The sequence below is a fragment of the Colletotrichum fructicola genome, assembly GCF_000319635.2.
Source record: "Colletotrichum fructicola Nara gc5 chromosome Unknown KSG_Nara_v1_contig01, whole genome shotgun sequence".
Classification (NCBI taxonomy): Eukaryota; Fungi; Ascomycota; class Sordariomycetes; order Glomerellales; family Glomerellaceae; genus Colletotrichum; species Colletotrichum fructicola.
In genome coordinates, this window is record NW_027094051.1 from 5,547,702 (window position 1) to 5,559,935 (window position 12,234).

General features: G+C 53.7%; 2 protein-coding genes across 2 annotated transcripts; one reads left to right on the top strand and one right to left on the bottom strand.

The window, feature by feature from the left end:
- Positions 1-293: 293 nt before the first annotated feature.
- On the top strand, positions 294-1,860 carry CGGC5_v001554 (Sphingosine N-acyltransferase-like protein FUM17; the record flags this gene model as incomplete). Its single annotated transcript, XM_032034632.1, has 3 exons — positions 294-488; positions 607-1,329; positions 1,417-1,860. 3 exons carry the CDS (start codon positions 294-296, stop codon positions 1,858-1,860), a joined length of 1,362 nt encoding a protein of 453 aa, XP_031886270.1.
- A 2,304-nt stretch (positions 1,861-4,164) lies between these two features.
- Positions 4,165-7,400, bottom strand: aclQ-1 (ABC transporter aclQ; the record flags this gene model as incomplete). The annotated part of the gene is made up of 3 exons (XM_032034634.1): positions 4,165-4,645; positions 4,711-6,866; positions 6,921-7,400. 3 exons carry the CDS (start codon positions 7,398-7,400, stop codon positions 4,165-4,167), a joined length of 3,117 nt encoding a protein of 1,038 aa, XP_031886469.1.
- Positions 7,401-12,234: the final 4,834 nt, after the last annotated feature.

The following is a 12,234-nucleotide window of genomic DNA, read 5'->3' on the forward strand; positions in this document are numbered from 1 at the left end:
GCCCCCCTGACCATCTCGACGTCTAATAACCAACAACCTCCTTTTCACCCACCTCTTGCCCTGTCCGGCATTCTTCCTCCGCACCCGCAAGAAAGTGCTCTTGAACTCAAACCCCGACATCCTTTCCTCCCTTCCTATCTTTGCCGAATCGTCCTGCCTCGTCCATCCATCCCTCCCTTCCACGTCTCTCCCTCGAGGTCACAAATCAGTCATCTTTCCGCCGTCCCCGTCCCGCGCCTCCAGCTGCTTTAAACGAACCGAGACACCGTCCCAAGAGGACCTCTTTTGCGACAATGGCCGACTCCGAACCTTTCCCTCTCCTCAACACCTCCGTCGACCAATTGCACTCCGTCATTGACCACCATTCCTCAAATTCCTCCCGCACTACACGACGTCGGAAGTCTAGTGCCCTCGGCCAGGATATTCGTGCCGGTGACACAGGCCCTGCACTCGCAAGCTACACTGCCGGAGACAGCCCCATCCCACCAGTAAGTGCTCCTCCCCTGCTATCCTCGTCTTGAAGAAGCCTGTGGCTGGACATTCCAATCCAACATCCCCTCCTCTCTCTATGTTGACTCAACTGACAACCGCGTTTTCTCACCTCAGTCAAGTCCTACAACCAAAAGAGTTTCAAAACGCCGGCGTGCACGCGGCGTCCTCTCTCGTTTCCGTCAGGCCATGATCAGATACACCTACCTCGTTCCCGCCATCGTCATCGCCATCTTCGGCGGCGCATACGCCGTAGACCCCTCCGACTCGAACCCTGCCTCTCGCTTCATCTTCCTCTCGTACCGTCTGCCTCCGGACCCGGCTAAGCCCGATGCACCAATTCAATATGGCAAGGGACTATGGGACATAGCCTTCGTGGGTTTCTGGACCATCGTCCTCACTTTTACTCGCGAGTTCATCATGCAAGAATTCTTGCGCCCGCTAGCTCGTGCCGCTGGTCTTCGGTCTCGCGGAAAGCAGGCTCGGTTCATGGAGCAAATGTATACGGCTATATACTTTGCTTGTCTGGGTCCTGCCGGCTTATATGTCATGAGCAAGACGCCTGTCTGGTACTTTAGCACACGAGGCATGTACGAGGACTTTCCGCATGTGTCTCACGAGGCCGGTTTCAAGTTCTATTACCTATTCCAGGCCGCGTACTGGGCACAACAAGCCCTCGTTCTGTTACTTGGCCTTGAGAAGCCTCGTAAGGACTTCAAGGAGTTGGTCGGGCACCACATTGTTAGCCTTGCTCTGATTGCCCTGAGTTACCGCTTTCACTTCACCTACATGGGACTAGCTGTTTATACCACTCACGACATTAGCGACTTCTTCCTCGCTGTAAGTTTCCGAAACCCGCATTAATATACTTTGTAAAATCCGGCTGGGGTAGCGGCAAAGGGAACAATTTACTAACAAGTGCCATAGACTTCCAAGGTGCTCAACTACATCGACTCGCCGATTGTTGCACCATACTTCTTCTTCTTCGTCAGCGTTTGGATTTACCTGCGTCATTACATCAACCTCAAGATCATCTTGTCACTTTTCACCGAGTATACCACTGTCGGCCCTTTCGAGTTGAACTGGGCCACCCAGCAGTACAAGTGCACCCTGTCTCAGTACATCACCCTCGGCCTCCTGGGCTCTCTCCAAGCCCTGAACCTCTTTTGGCTTTTCCACATCTTCCGCATCGCTTATCGCTTTCTTGCCTATGACATAGCCGAGGATGACCGGAGCGAGGCGGAGGGCACGGATGCCGAGGACGAAACCCAGCTGAAAGCTTTGCCTGCAGAGACGACCAACGGTCACACGACGGGCGCGAGTACCAGTGCGGCGGCAAAGGCCAGGGCTGTCAACGGCCGCGCAAGATAAACAATTCTGGCAAGGAATTGAAACGATGCATGATATTTGGTGTTTTTGATTTATGAAGTCATTCGCTTGCATAACAAAACTGTCGCGCATTGCAGCTGGTTACGGGTCAGCCTAAGAAGAAGGGGGAAGATGTAGCACGAAAAAACTCATCAGGCGACAGTGCGACTCAACAAGCATCGCCGGCTCAACGCCGCCAACGATGGAAAGGTTCATCGGATCACGATACCTAACACGAGCTGGGATGGCGCCGTTGTTAGCCGCAATCCGCTGATGGAATCGCAACGGCCTGCGGAATCATTCAGTGCTGCAGGTGTTCATCGTAAGCCCACCGTCCACGAGACGCGTGATGAGAGCTTTGGTCTCCCGAAACGAACGGAAAATTCGAGGTCGGCCGACAGGCGACTGAACAGAACCCGGCGGTTATCTGCGGCGAAGAGTAGCCGGGGTTAGCTGGCTGAACGAGAAGCATGACTGTGGCTGAGGATGAGGGTGCCAAGACACACAAGTTGTCGTCGGTTCGTGTTGGGTGGGTTGTGCGGAGGTGGATGAATGAAGTGAGACAGGTGTGCGTCTGTGGACGATGACGGCGCACCCTCCTCGCGCGCGATTCGACCACCCCCTTCACACCGCTTGCGCCCGCGCATGTGCACCAATCGATGCACGCACTCACTTCTCATGCTCAATAGCATCTGAGTCTGAATCTCACACAATAAAACCTCATGACAGCGCGCGCGACTTTAGGGATCGGATCGGGACTTGCGAGCAAAAGGCGGTGGACATGTTGTGTGGTGACCTTCGACTGAGACAACAATCCACCCCGTTCCTCGGAAATGTTGCCTTGAGGAATGCAACAGAGAAACCTAGGATGATTGAGTCGGCATAGACAGCACCTGATACTGGTTGCGGGACGGACGGAGAGGGAGACCAAAAACGGAATCCATGGCCTCGTGCGCCGGGTTCTTGCGGAGGACCGAAACTTAGAGACGCTCTGCTTTTCCTACGATACCAAGTAGTCCATGACGACGAGAGTTTGACGTTTGACCTCAATATATCTACACTCAAGGAGATAAGATTACATGTGTGCTGGGCCTGATCGAGAACGTGTTCGCTGTCGACCATCCTAGCGCGGTCGCCTACAGGACTGCATCATCACTTGGATACGACATCATGTTGCGAGTTGTACTTTGAACAAACCTGCCTATTTTCGGCAGCAAGCAATTCTCGTCTTTGGCATTTCTCTGCCTGACGATATGTCTATGGACCGTAGCTGTGAAGCTGGCATTTGTAGCCACCCACCCCAAAAAAAACAAGAAAACATGAAAAAAGCAGTCGAGAAAACCCGTCCTCCATCTTTGTTTCTCGTGGTCCATCCATCCCTAATCGGGAGCCAAAAATGCAAGCAAAGTAAGCTATACGACAGCTGGTCCTCCTCGGAAAACGAGGTGGTCCTGCTGTCATCCGCCCACACCCTCCGCAAGTCGTGCGAGAAGGGATTTCAAAATGCCAATGCCAAAACCTTCCGTTCCTGCACTACCGTCCCCCGCAAGGCTTACCCAAGCCTTTTCCCGAAATCCAACCCCTCCCGACTGCCGAATCGAAAGAAAGGACCAAATCCTGGTATGTAAGACTGTGGTATCTGCGTCGCGATGTCGAACAGCCTGCCCATGGTAGCAGGTGATGACCCTGTAATAATCGGAAAAAGCAATTCTTGATGTAGAGGTCCCATGATTAAAGGAAGAACGTTCCCCTCCATGTATGATGATGATGATGATGATGATGCCGAAACCACCAATGCAATATCCGGTCGAAAGACGATTTGCACTCAACGGTCGTGAAAAGACATATTATGAATCGAAGGCTGAGTGTGGTGCAGCTGAGAGAAAGTCGTGTGCTTTGAGTGTTGATTTGAGAATGATGCCCCCTGCCAACCAACCAACCGAGTCGGGCTGAGATTCCGTTCTCGAAGCCGCCGTTTTTGTACCACTCGTGAAAGTCCTTTTATGTTTTCGGGGTCCCAATGAGGAGAGAGAGATGAAAGAGAACGATGTATATGAACTCCAAACTCCGAGTCGCCGGTTTGATGCAATCTTAAAGCCGTTAATCCGTAGTAACTGATTCGTAAAAAGGCGCCTGCCTCGTTGTGTTCATGAAAGTATTGTGTGGTACCAGGTGAACGGTAACCACAAATTAGGGGGGAGAATGAGTAATGGTGTTGGGTGGTGTCGTCGAGGGCATCTCCAAGTTTGGTGGCCCTCATGAGTCATGCCGTGTTGCATGTTTGACGCTAGAATTTCGATGTTGGGTCTAGCGATGCCGAGGACGATCAGAATGATCAGAATGATCATAGTGTTCTGAATGATCGGAGTGATCAGAGTGCTCCGAATGATCCGAATGATCCGAGTCGTGGTGGTGATCACTATGAATGGATTCCGTATCAGAGCTGTTGCTAGAAGCGCTGGATGAATCCTCGCCAGTCGTATTGGCCTTGGAGTTGATTCCTGAGCTTCCGGGCAGGATTGTCGACGAGTCAAGGCTAGTGTATCCATCCGAGTGCCCGTCCGATTGCTTCTTAGGACCGAAGTTGGCCTTCTTGAGGAGTTTCTGTGCCTTCCTATTGGCAGCGCGAGCCTTCTCTGCAGCGCGTTCGGCCTGCACTTGCTTCTCCCACATTGACGCGTACCGACCATTGGCGTTAACAAGCTCCTCGTGAGTACCCTTCTCAGCGATGGTACCGTTGTTGAGGACAATGATTTGATCGGCGTGCGTGATTGTGGATAAGCGGTGCCTGTGTCACATGTTAGCACATCCGCCTATTAAAAAGCCGGCAATCACACAAAGGGAAAAACTCACGCAATGACTAGCAATGTGCGACCCTGGCCCAAGTGCCCCAGCTTGTCCTGGATCAGCTGCTCGGTGTGGGCATCAAGAGCTGAGGTAGCCTCATCCAGCATAATGATCTTGGGGTTCTTGATGATAGTTCGGGCAATCGCAACCCGCTGGCGTTCACCACCACTGAGCTTCAATCCTCGCTCGCCGACCTTGGTGTTGTACTGGTCTGGGAATGACATGATGCGGTCATGAATGCTGGCTGCGCGGCAAGCTTCATAGACTTCTTCATCTGTGACGCCCTCCCTGGCATACTTGAGGTTGTACATGAGTGTCTCGTTGAAGAGTGTGGTATCCTGGGGGACGACTCCGATGAACCTTCTGACCGAATCAATAGTAAGGTCCTTGACATCCCTGCCGTCAATCTCAATGCTTCCTGAGGTTGTGTTGTAGTAACGGAACATAAGGCGGAAGACTGTGGATTTACCACCTCCAGATTCGCCGACAAACGCGGTCGTGGTTCCAGGCTTGCATTCGAAGTTGAGATCCTTAAGCGCCTTGTTCTTCGAGTCGTAATTGAATGCCACATTGTTCCAGCGGATGTTGCCGTTGCACTCAGTCAAAGGCACGGCACCTGGCGCATCAACAACCGTAGCCTTGACCTTGAACAGTTCCAGAAGGCGCTCGCCTGCGATGAGGGACTGTTGGATGGTGCGGTAGAAAGACGCAAAGATATTGAGTGGCGACTGCAGCTGGTTGAGATACGTCAGGAGAGTGACGAATCTGCCCACGTCTGTGGTACCACTGGTAACCTGGTATGCTCCGAAGACCAATACGACACTGAACCCGAGGATAAAGATGCAGGCCTGGATGACGTTCATCCGGTTGACACCCCACGCAACCTTCTTTTCGGCGTCTTGGTAGGCGGCAATAGCGTCTCTGTAGCGACCGAATTCTTTCTGTTCAGCGTTGAAGTATTTGACCGTCTCGTAGCTCATAATTGAGTCGTTCTTCACAGCTTCTTCCTCTCTGTCGGCGTTTGACATAATTCTCCTCTGGTCGGCCCGAGTCTGCGCCATTCTTATTGTGAGAAACAGGTACCAGAATGTCAAGCAGCTGACGATTGCGGCGTAGGTCGGGTCGAAAACAACGGCGAAAACGGAAATTGCGAATATCAAGTCGATAGTCATGGGGAGAACGGAGAATGTCGCCTGCTCGAGGAAGGTGTTGATCGAAGCGCCTTTGTTGAGAGCAGACAGAACCTCGCCAGTTCGTTTTCCCAGGTGGAAATCCAGGCTAAGGGAGTGTACGTGCTCAAAGGCCGCCGTTGTCAAGGCCCTGTAGGAGTTCTGCGAGATCGGCACCCACATTATGGCGCGGAACGCATCCAGAAGCATTCCCTGGCCTTGCATGAGCCGCAGGACGACGAAAAGAGCCAAAACACCCCACGGTGATTCGCCTCTACTCAGCTTCGTTGTGAGCAAACCCACAATCAATGGAACGAAGACATTGATAGCTCTCTGCGCGGCGAGATTAACGCAGCAAAGACAGTAGTACAGCTTCAGGCGAGGGTTGTCTCGCGGCCACTGGTACTGAATGAAAATCTTGTAGCTGCGTACGTATTCCCACCAAGTCTTGTGGGGGGCCTTATCGGGTCGATAAAAGCCGGGCTCTCGAACGTCCTTGACAGCGGCGGCCTCTGCAGCACCGTTAGTGTTGCCAACAAGGCTTCCGTTCCGAGAGCTGCGCAGCGATCGACCGTTAGCATCCCGGCCGGTTTGACTGCTGTACGATGTTCTGGACCCGTTCATGAGAGGCGTGGTCTCGTCAGCCCGCGCAGAAGAGCTCAACTCCTCAACCTTGTCGTCGGCCAGCTGTCGTGGCTTCTTGATCCAAGCAGCGGTGTAGACGCCAACAAGAGTCATCATAAGAACCAGGCGAACGACATAAATGATGAGGTCAACCAAGTCCCACTTGGAGGCCGCAATCTCTTCGACACCATGGGACGTCTTCAGGTACTGAGGCTCCATGATCCAAAGAAATGTGCAGACGCAGATCGTGAATTCGCCGATTAAACCAAGTGTCCAGGTAATGAAGTGTGATATCGTCGGGCTCGTGCGCCATTCGAGAAGGGTGATGAATACGTAGAGGTACAGGTTCGGCGAGCCTATGAGGTAGACCTATGTCCAATTAGCTGCGTGCCATGAGGGTGGAAAGCGCGGGGATTGGCATACGGCCATGCTCTGCGATTCCTCCCACCTCTTCACTCCATGCTTGGGCAGTCCGGCCTTTTCCAATTCCTCAACAACATGGCTAATGTGTGCTATGCCATTGGCGATGAAGGAGAAGAATACGGAAAGAGTGATCCATTTGAGCCAGGCTTTTGAAATCGGGGACAGGTCGGGACCGATTCGTACGCGTTGGTTTTCGTCGTCGTCGCGTCGCTTCTTCTTCTTGGTCACAGGCAGCCTCTTACCGCCAGGACCCAAGATGTCCGTCTCCACCTTGGACTCCTCCTCGTCTTTTTTTGCCGTGAGAACTGTGTAGGTCGCGGCTGATCCGATGAAGATGATCAACAAGACCATGGGATATAGAATAAGAATACTCTGAAGTATGCATGCGGGCCAGGAGCCATCGCGGCAGGCATTTGCCAACTCGTCGTGGCTGTCGCTGTTGTGCCGAAACAGCAGCGGCGGCTTCTCGACACCATCCATGGTGTGGACTATTTGGGGGCGATGAGGTCAGATGTCAGAAATAACAATACAAGGGAAGAGCTTCCCCCCTGTGCGGGATGAGGGAAGGAAGGAAGGAAAGAGGAAAAGGAAAGGAAAGGAAAGGAAGGAGTAGCCAGACAAAACGAAAGCAAAAGAAAAAGGTGAGGCAAAGTTGCGGTGCGTGTCCGTACGTAGGTACGTGGGTAGTCGAGTACTCACCAATTCGTGATCCGGGGATGTATGTAAGTGGTTGACCTCACACCATTGCCTCTTGAGGTATCCAGTGAGGTATCCAGAGCTGCAGGACACTGCACCGGCGTGGTCCCCGTGGCAAGTTGCAGCCGGAGCGTCGTAAGGGAAGTGGGAGCCCACAGAGACAAGAACCAGACACGAGATCTCGTTTCGGGACCAAGATGTTGGAGCAGAAGGCCAGTGACTGGAGACCCGACTGGCCTGGCAGGCGATTACCCGCCAGTCTAAAAGGTTCTGGGTCCTAAATGGTACCGGGGTGCAGGTAGGGGTCGATGGGCGCTGAGAGCAGGGGGGTGTCGTGCAAGCGTGCGTTCCCAAAGGCTCGTGGTGCCGGGGGTGCAGGTCGAACCCACAGAACCACAGGGCAGTACAGAAGGGCCCTGTTCAGTTGGAGTAGTGGTGGGGTCTGCTGACTTGCTCAGTGGCGAAAAGCCACCCGAAGTCCCTGGCAGTCGAGTCAAGACTTGTCAGATACTCGGCGGCCGAGGACTGTAGTGGGGCCTTGTTTCTTGGTGGGCTTTTAAATGCAAAGCAGAAGCGGCTGTGCTCCGATCTGAGGCAAGAGACGGGACAGGCGGCGCAGGAGAGGCAATGGCGAACTGGACAAGTCCTGCTGAAAACTTGAAGCTTCGTTGTAGGCCTCCCAGGACAGGACCAACTTTGGTAATCGGAGTGACAACGGGAGGGAACCCGGGCGGCGCAAGGAAACACGCCTGAAAGCTTGTGACTGGGGCGGTTTCGGCTGAGGTGCGAGGGTGAGGTTGGAGAAGGACCTCGGGTTCGGAGATGGATGGAGCGCGCCAGCGGTGGAAAAGCAGGCTCAGCTACCGAAAGCCGGGGTTGGTACCGGGTTAGTTGTATGTGTGGTTGGAGAGATGGGAGATTTTCAAGGTTGAGGTCGGGTAAAGTAGCTGATATTTCTTCCGCTGAGGTGGGTAGGTAGCTGTCGCTGTTTGCGCTGGAGTTTGAAACGAGTGAAGGTCAGCGCTTCAGCACATGCGACGACGAAAAGACGCCCAACGACGGACGGCTCGCTGTCGGGAAAGGCAGGAGAGGTGAAAAAGCGTAGAAGTGGGAAAGGGCAGGAGGAAGGGAGAAAAAAAAAATCAAATTGAATCAAACGGCCCAGAGGCGGTTTGGCAGGATGGTGGTGACGATGATGATTATTGGAGGGGAGCGCGAGTGGGTGGGATGGAGGAGGGATAGGTCAAGTACAAAAGCAGGTACCGAGTAGAGTACGGATACAGCACACCTGTGAGGCACACCTGGGGCTGCCACACTTTGAAGGAGAGGCACGGATCGACAAAAAGAGTAAGAGCTGCCCACCCCTACTGCCATATAGAGCTGTAGCGCGTGCAGGAACCCAAAGGCAAGGTCGGTTCGTGGGCGGGTGTGTAAGGTAGGAGGTAGGTGTGAGGTAGGGCAGCGGAGGGGAGGAAGAAGGTTGGGTGGTAGCGGCTAACGCAGGCAGGAGGAAGGCGTGAACGGCTTGGAGCGATTGCCTTTTGCAGCGCTGACCGGGTCAGGTAGGTACCTAAGGTAAGGTAGGTAGGGAGGTAACGCAGGCAGGAGTGAGTGGCAGGAAGGCACTGGAGGTGCCCATATGAAAGGTGCAATGGTGGAAGGAAGGTGCTGGCTGGTTTTGTTTGACTTGGTTTGGTTTGGTTTGGTTTGGTAAAGTAGGTGCATGCCTTTCCGACTGACTTCACCTTGCACGCAGGAAGGAGCGGTTCAACTTACAAGCTTGCTTTGGAATCGAAAAAAAAATAAAATAAACCAGGTGCCCGTTAGGACGGGTGAAGCCTGTGATGGCAGAAGCCACCGAGACGGGCACACAGAGGATCGCGCAAGTAGCGCAGTTGTAGCGGGCAGTAGTGAGTTACGCCTTGCCGATGTGGTGTCGGTTAGTGAGAAGCAGCAGCAAGTTGTTCGCCCCGGTCTAAGTTCGTCGTTGCGCGAGGGTAGGTATGGTTCAGGTGAGGAGCAACGAACGACGGCCTGGCTGGCGAGGATTCAAGCCCACCTTCAAACCTCAACACCTTAGTGGACGTGGACCGCCGTCGACTCACTCACTCACACAACCCAAGGCAGGCAGGCCCAAGGCAAGCAACAAGCTACACAACACCTCGAACTCCACAGAGTCCCGGTTGATTTGCGTGAGTGGGGAGTGGCCTGGCCTCTGGACACCTGCACACTCCAGTCGTTGCTAATCGTTGCTTCCTCCGGGTGTTGTAGAATTTGGCCAAGATCCCTTTGAGGTGGCAGACACCGGGGATCTCAGTCGTTTTAGTCGAAGGGTCTGGGTCCGTAAACTGCAACGCCAGCCGTCCTCGAATGCTGCTGTATCTGGGATGTAGGGTCCAGGCCGGCAGTACCTCAAACTACGGGCCGTGGTTCTGACTTCGGTACGGATACCTGACCTTGGGGACGCCCTGGACATTCGGCAAGGTATTGGCCGAAGCTCCTCTCCTGGGACGTCAAAGCAGCAGTGGCAGTGGCAGAGGACAGGAGCAGGAGCAGACGCCAGACAGACGACGACAGGGACGGAGACGGAGACAGGAGGGTCTGGACTCGGTTGTTGGAGGACAGCTCTCGAGCCAGGGTCCTGATGTGCGCCCTTGTTAGTGCCGGAGCCACTCGTGCTTATGATATTGTTTGTAGGCAGGTAGGATATGGAGATGGGCATGGAGATGGAGACGATTGGAGACTGATGGGGATGGAGACGACGAATTGGGCCCCCAAGTGCCAGCCGAAGCCGACGCAGGAAAACAATAACCGGAAACACGTACACGGAGACACGCAAGGAGAGGAGAGAAGGTTAATTGTGGAGGGTGGACAGCGGACATGAGCCGTATGAGCCGTGGCCTGTTCAGAGCAGCCAGAGTTGCATAGACCATAAAAAATAGGTGGGCAAGAGACACTAACTACATAGTACCACCTCGAGCTGGCCTGACAGGCTAAAAAAAACAACAACACAGCCCAGGGGCCCAGTGACGATGCCAATAACTGAGCCGCGAGAAAAGAGGGGAGGGAAAACGACAACGACGATGCTTGTGAAGACGTCAAGAATCCACACACAGTGACAGTTCAGGTGAAAAGTTCTAGGCCTCGGGAGTAACATGAGATGGAGATGACGATCGATGGGGTCCTTGTTTGATGGACATGCCTGTGTCTGGTGGTGTCTGGTGTCTGCCCGTGTGTGGTATCTAAAAACTTCAACGACAAAGCCCCGGTGCCGTTGTTGCAGCTACCGTCTGTTTTGGCGTGCAAGTGACAGCCACAGGCAGTCTCCATCAGGTGCTGCGAAACCGTGGACTAGGTATCCGTAGCGGCGCAGACGGCCATGTCACTGACAGCCGTGGTGCTAAGATGACCAGAATAGCGCATCTCATCTCCTCTCCATGCCGCTACCATTCTGTCACAGGCCAGGCGGAGCGGGGCGGGACAGCGTGTTGGGACGAGGGATCTGTGTGAGTCCCGAGATCACACCCTCACAAACACACGAACGAACGCACACACACCCACACCAATCTTTAGTCTCACGGTCTTTTAGAGTAGTCCCTAAAAAAAACGGAACGAACACCCGGCCACCACCACCACCACCACCACCTCGAGCGTTGGTGTTGATTTTGGCCTTTGGTGTCTCGCAGCTGACGGGGGAACGAGTGTGAGCTAGCACGAACTTCCGAGGTCATCCCAAGAACGTGGACGTAGTGTAGGTAGTGAGAGCAGAGCTGGCAGCCTGGCATGGTTCACCGTTGACGGGTATATGGGGCCGGGGAGGGAAGGACGGGAATGGCAGCCCCCAACGGAAATTTGAATTTGGAAAAAAAAATTGAAAAAATAAAGAGCAACGATTTAACGGAGTCGGTAATAACGCAGATGAGGCATATTGAGAAACAGGTGTGAAGCTTAAAGAGGGGACGACGTACCAATGCAATAAAACCGGGAGGAGTAGAGCAAAAATCGAGGTGCAAAAACGCAATATCCCGTCGACCCTTGTTGCTTGCAAGTCTGAATAGAGGCAAGTGTTGTTGCGGATGCGGATGAGGATGCAGACGCAAAACAAAAAGCAAGGTCCAGGACCCCAAGCCTTTGTAAGAATGCAAGTACCCTTTTTTTTCCCCTACATAATACAACGGCAACTTACGGGACTTGCCTTAATACAATTCCTTGACATGTCTGAGCAGGAACAGGAGCATGAGCAGGAGCAGGAGCTTCAGGTACGACCGTACGATCAGGTCGGATCAGTAAGAGGTAGGGTCAAGGTTTGGAGCCAAGGTGTCCGTGGCCTGGCCGGGCAGGGAGACAAGGTGCGGAATGGATTGCTGCTTTCTGTTTTCTGTCTCCTGCGTCAGGTCAGGTCAGGTTGGGTTCCTGCCAGTTGTTTCCGGAGTGCTTCCGATGCGTTCGTTCGTGAGGCAGGAGGGAGGTAGTGCTGATTGCTGCAGCGCCTTCCTGCTGCGTGAGATGTGTGGTCGTTACCGTGCAGCAGCAGCAGGAGCAGGTGCCGGTGCTGGTGCTGCTTACCCGGTCTCATTCCCATTTTCAATAATATGAAGCTCCCATCGTCGTCCCCTTG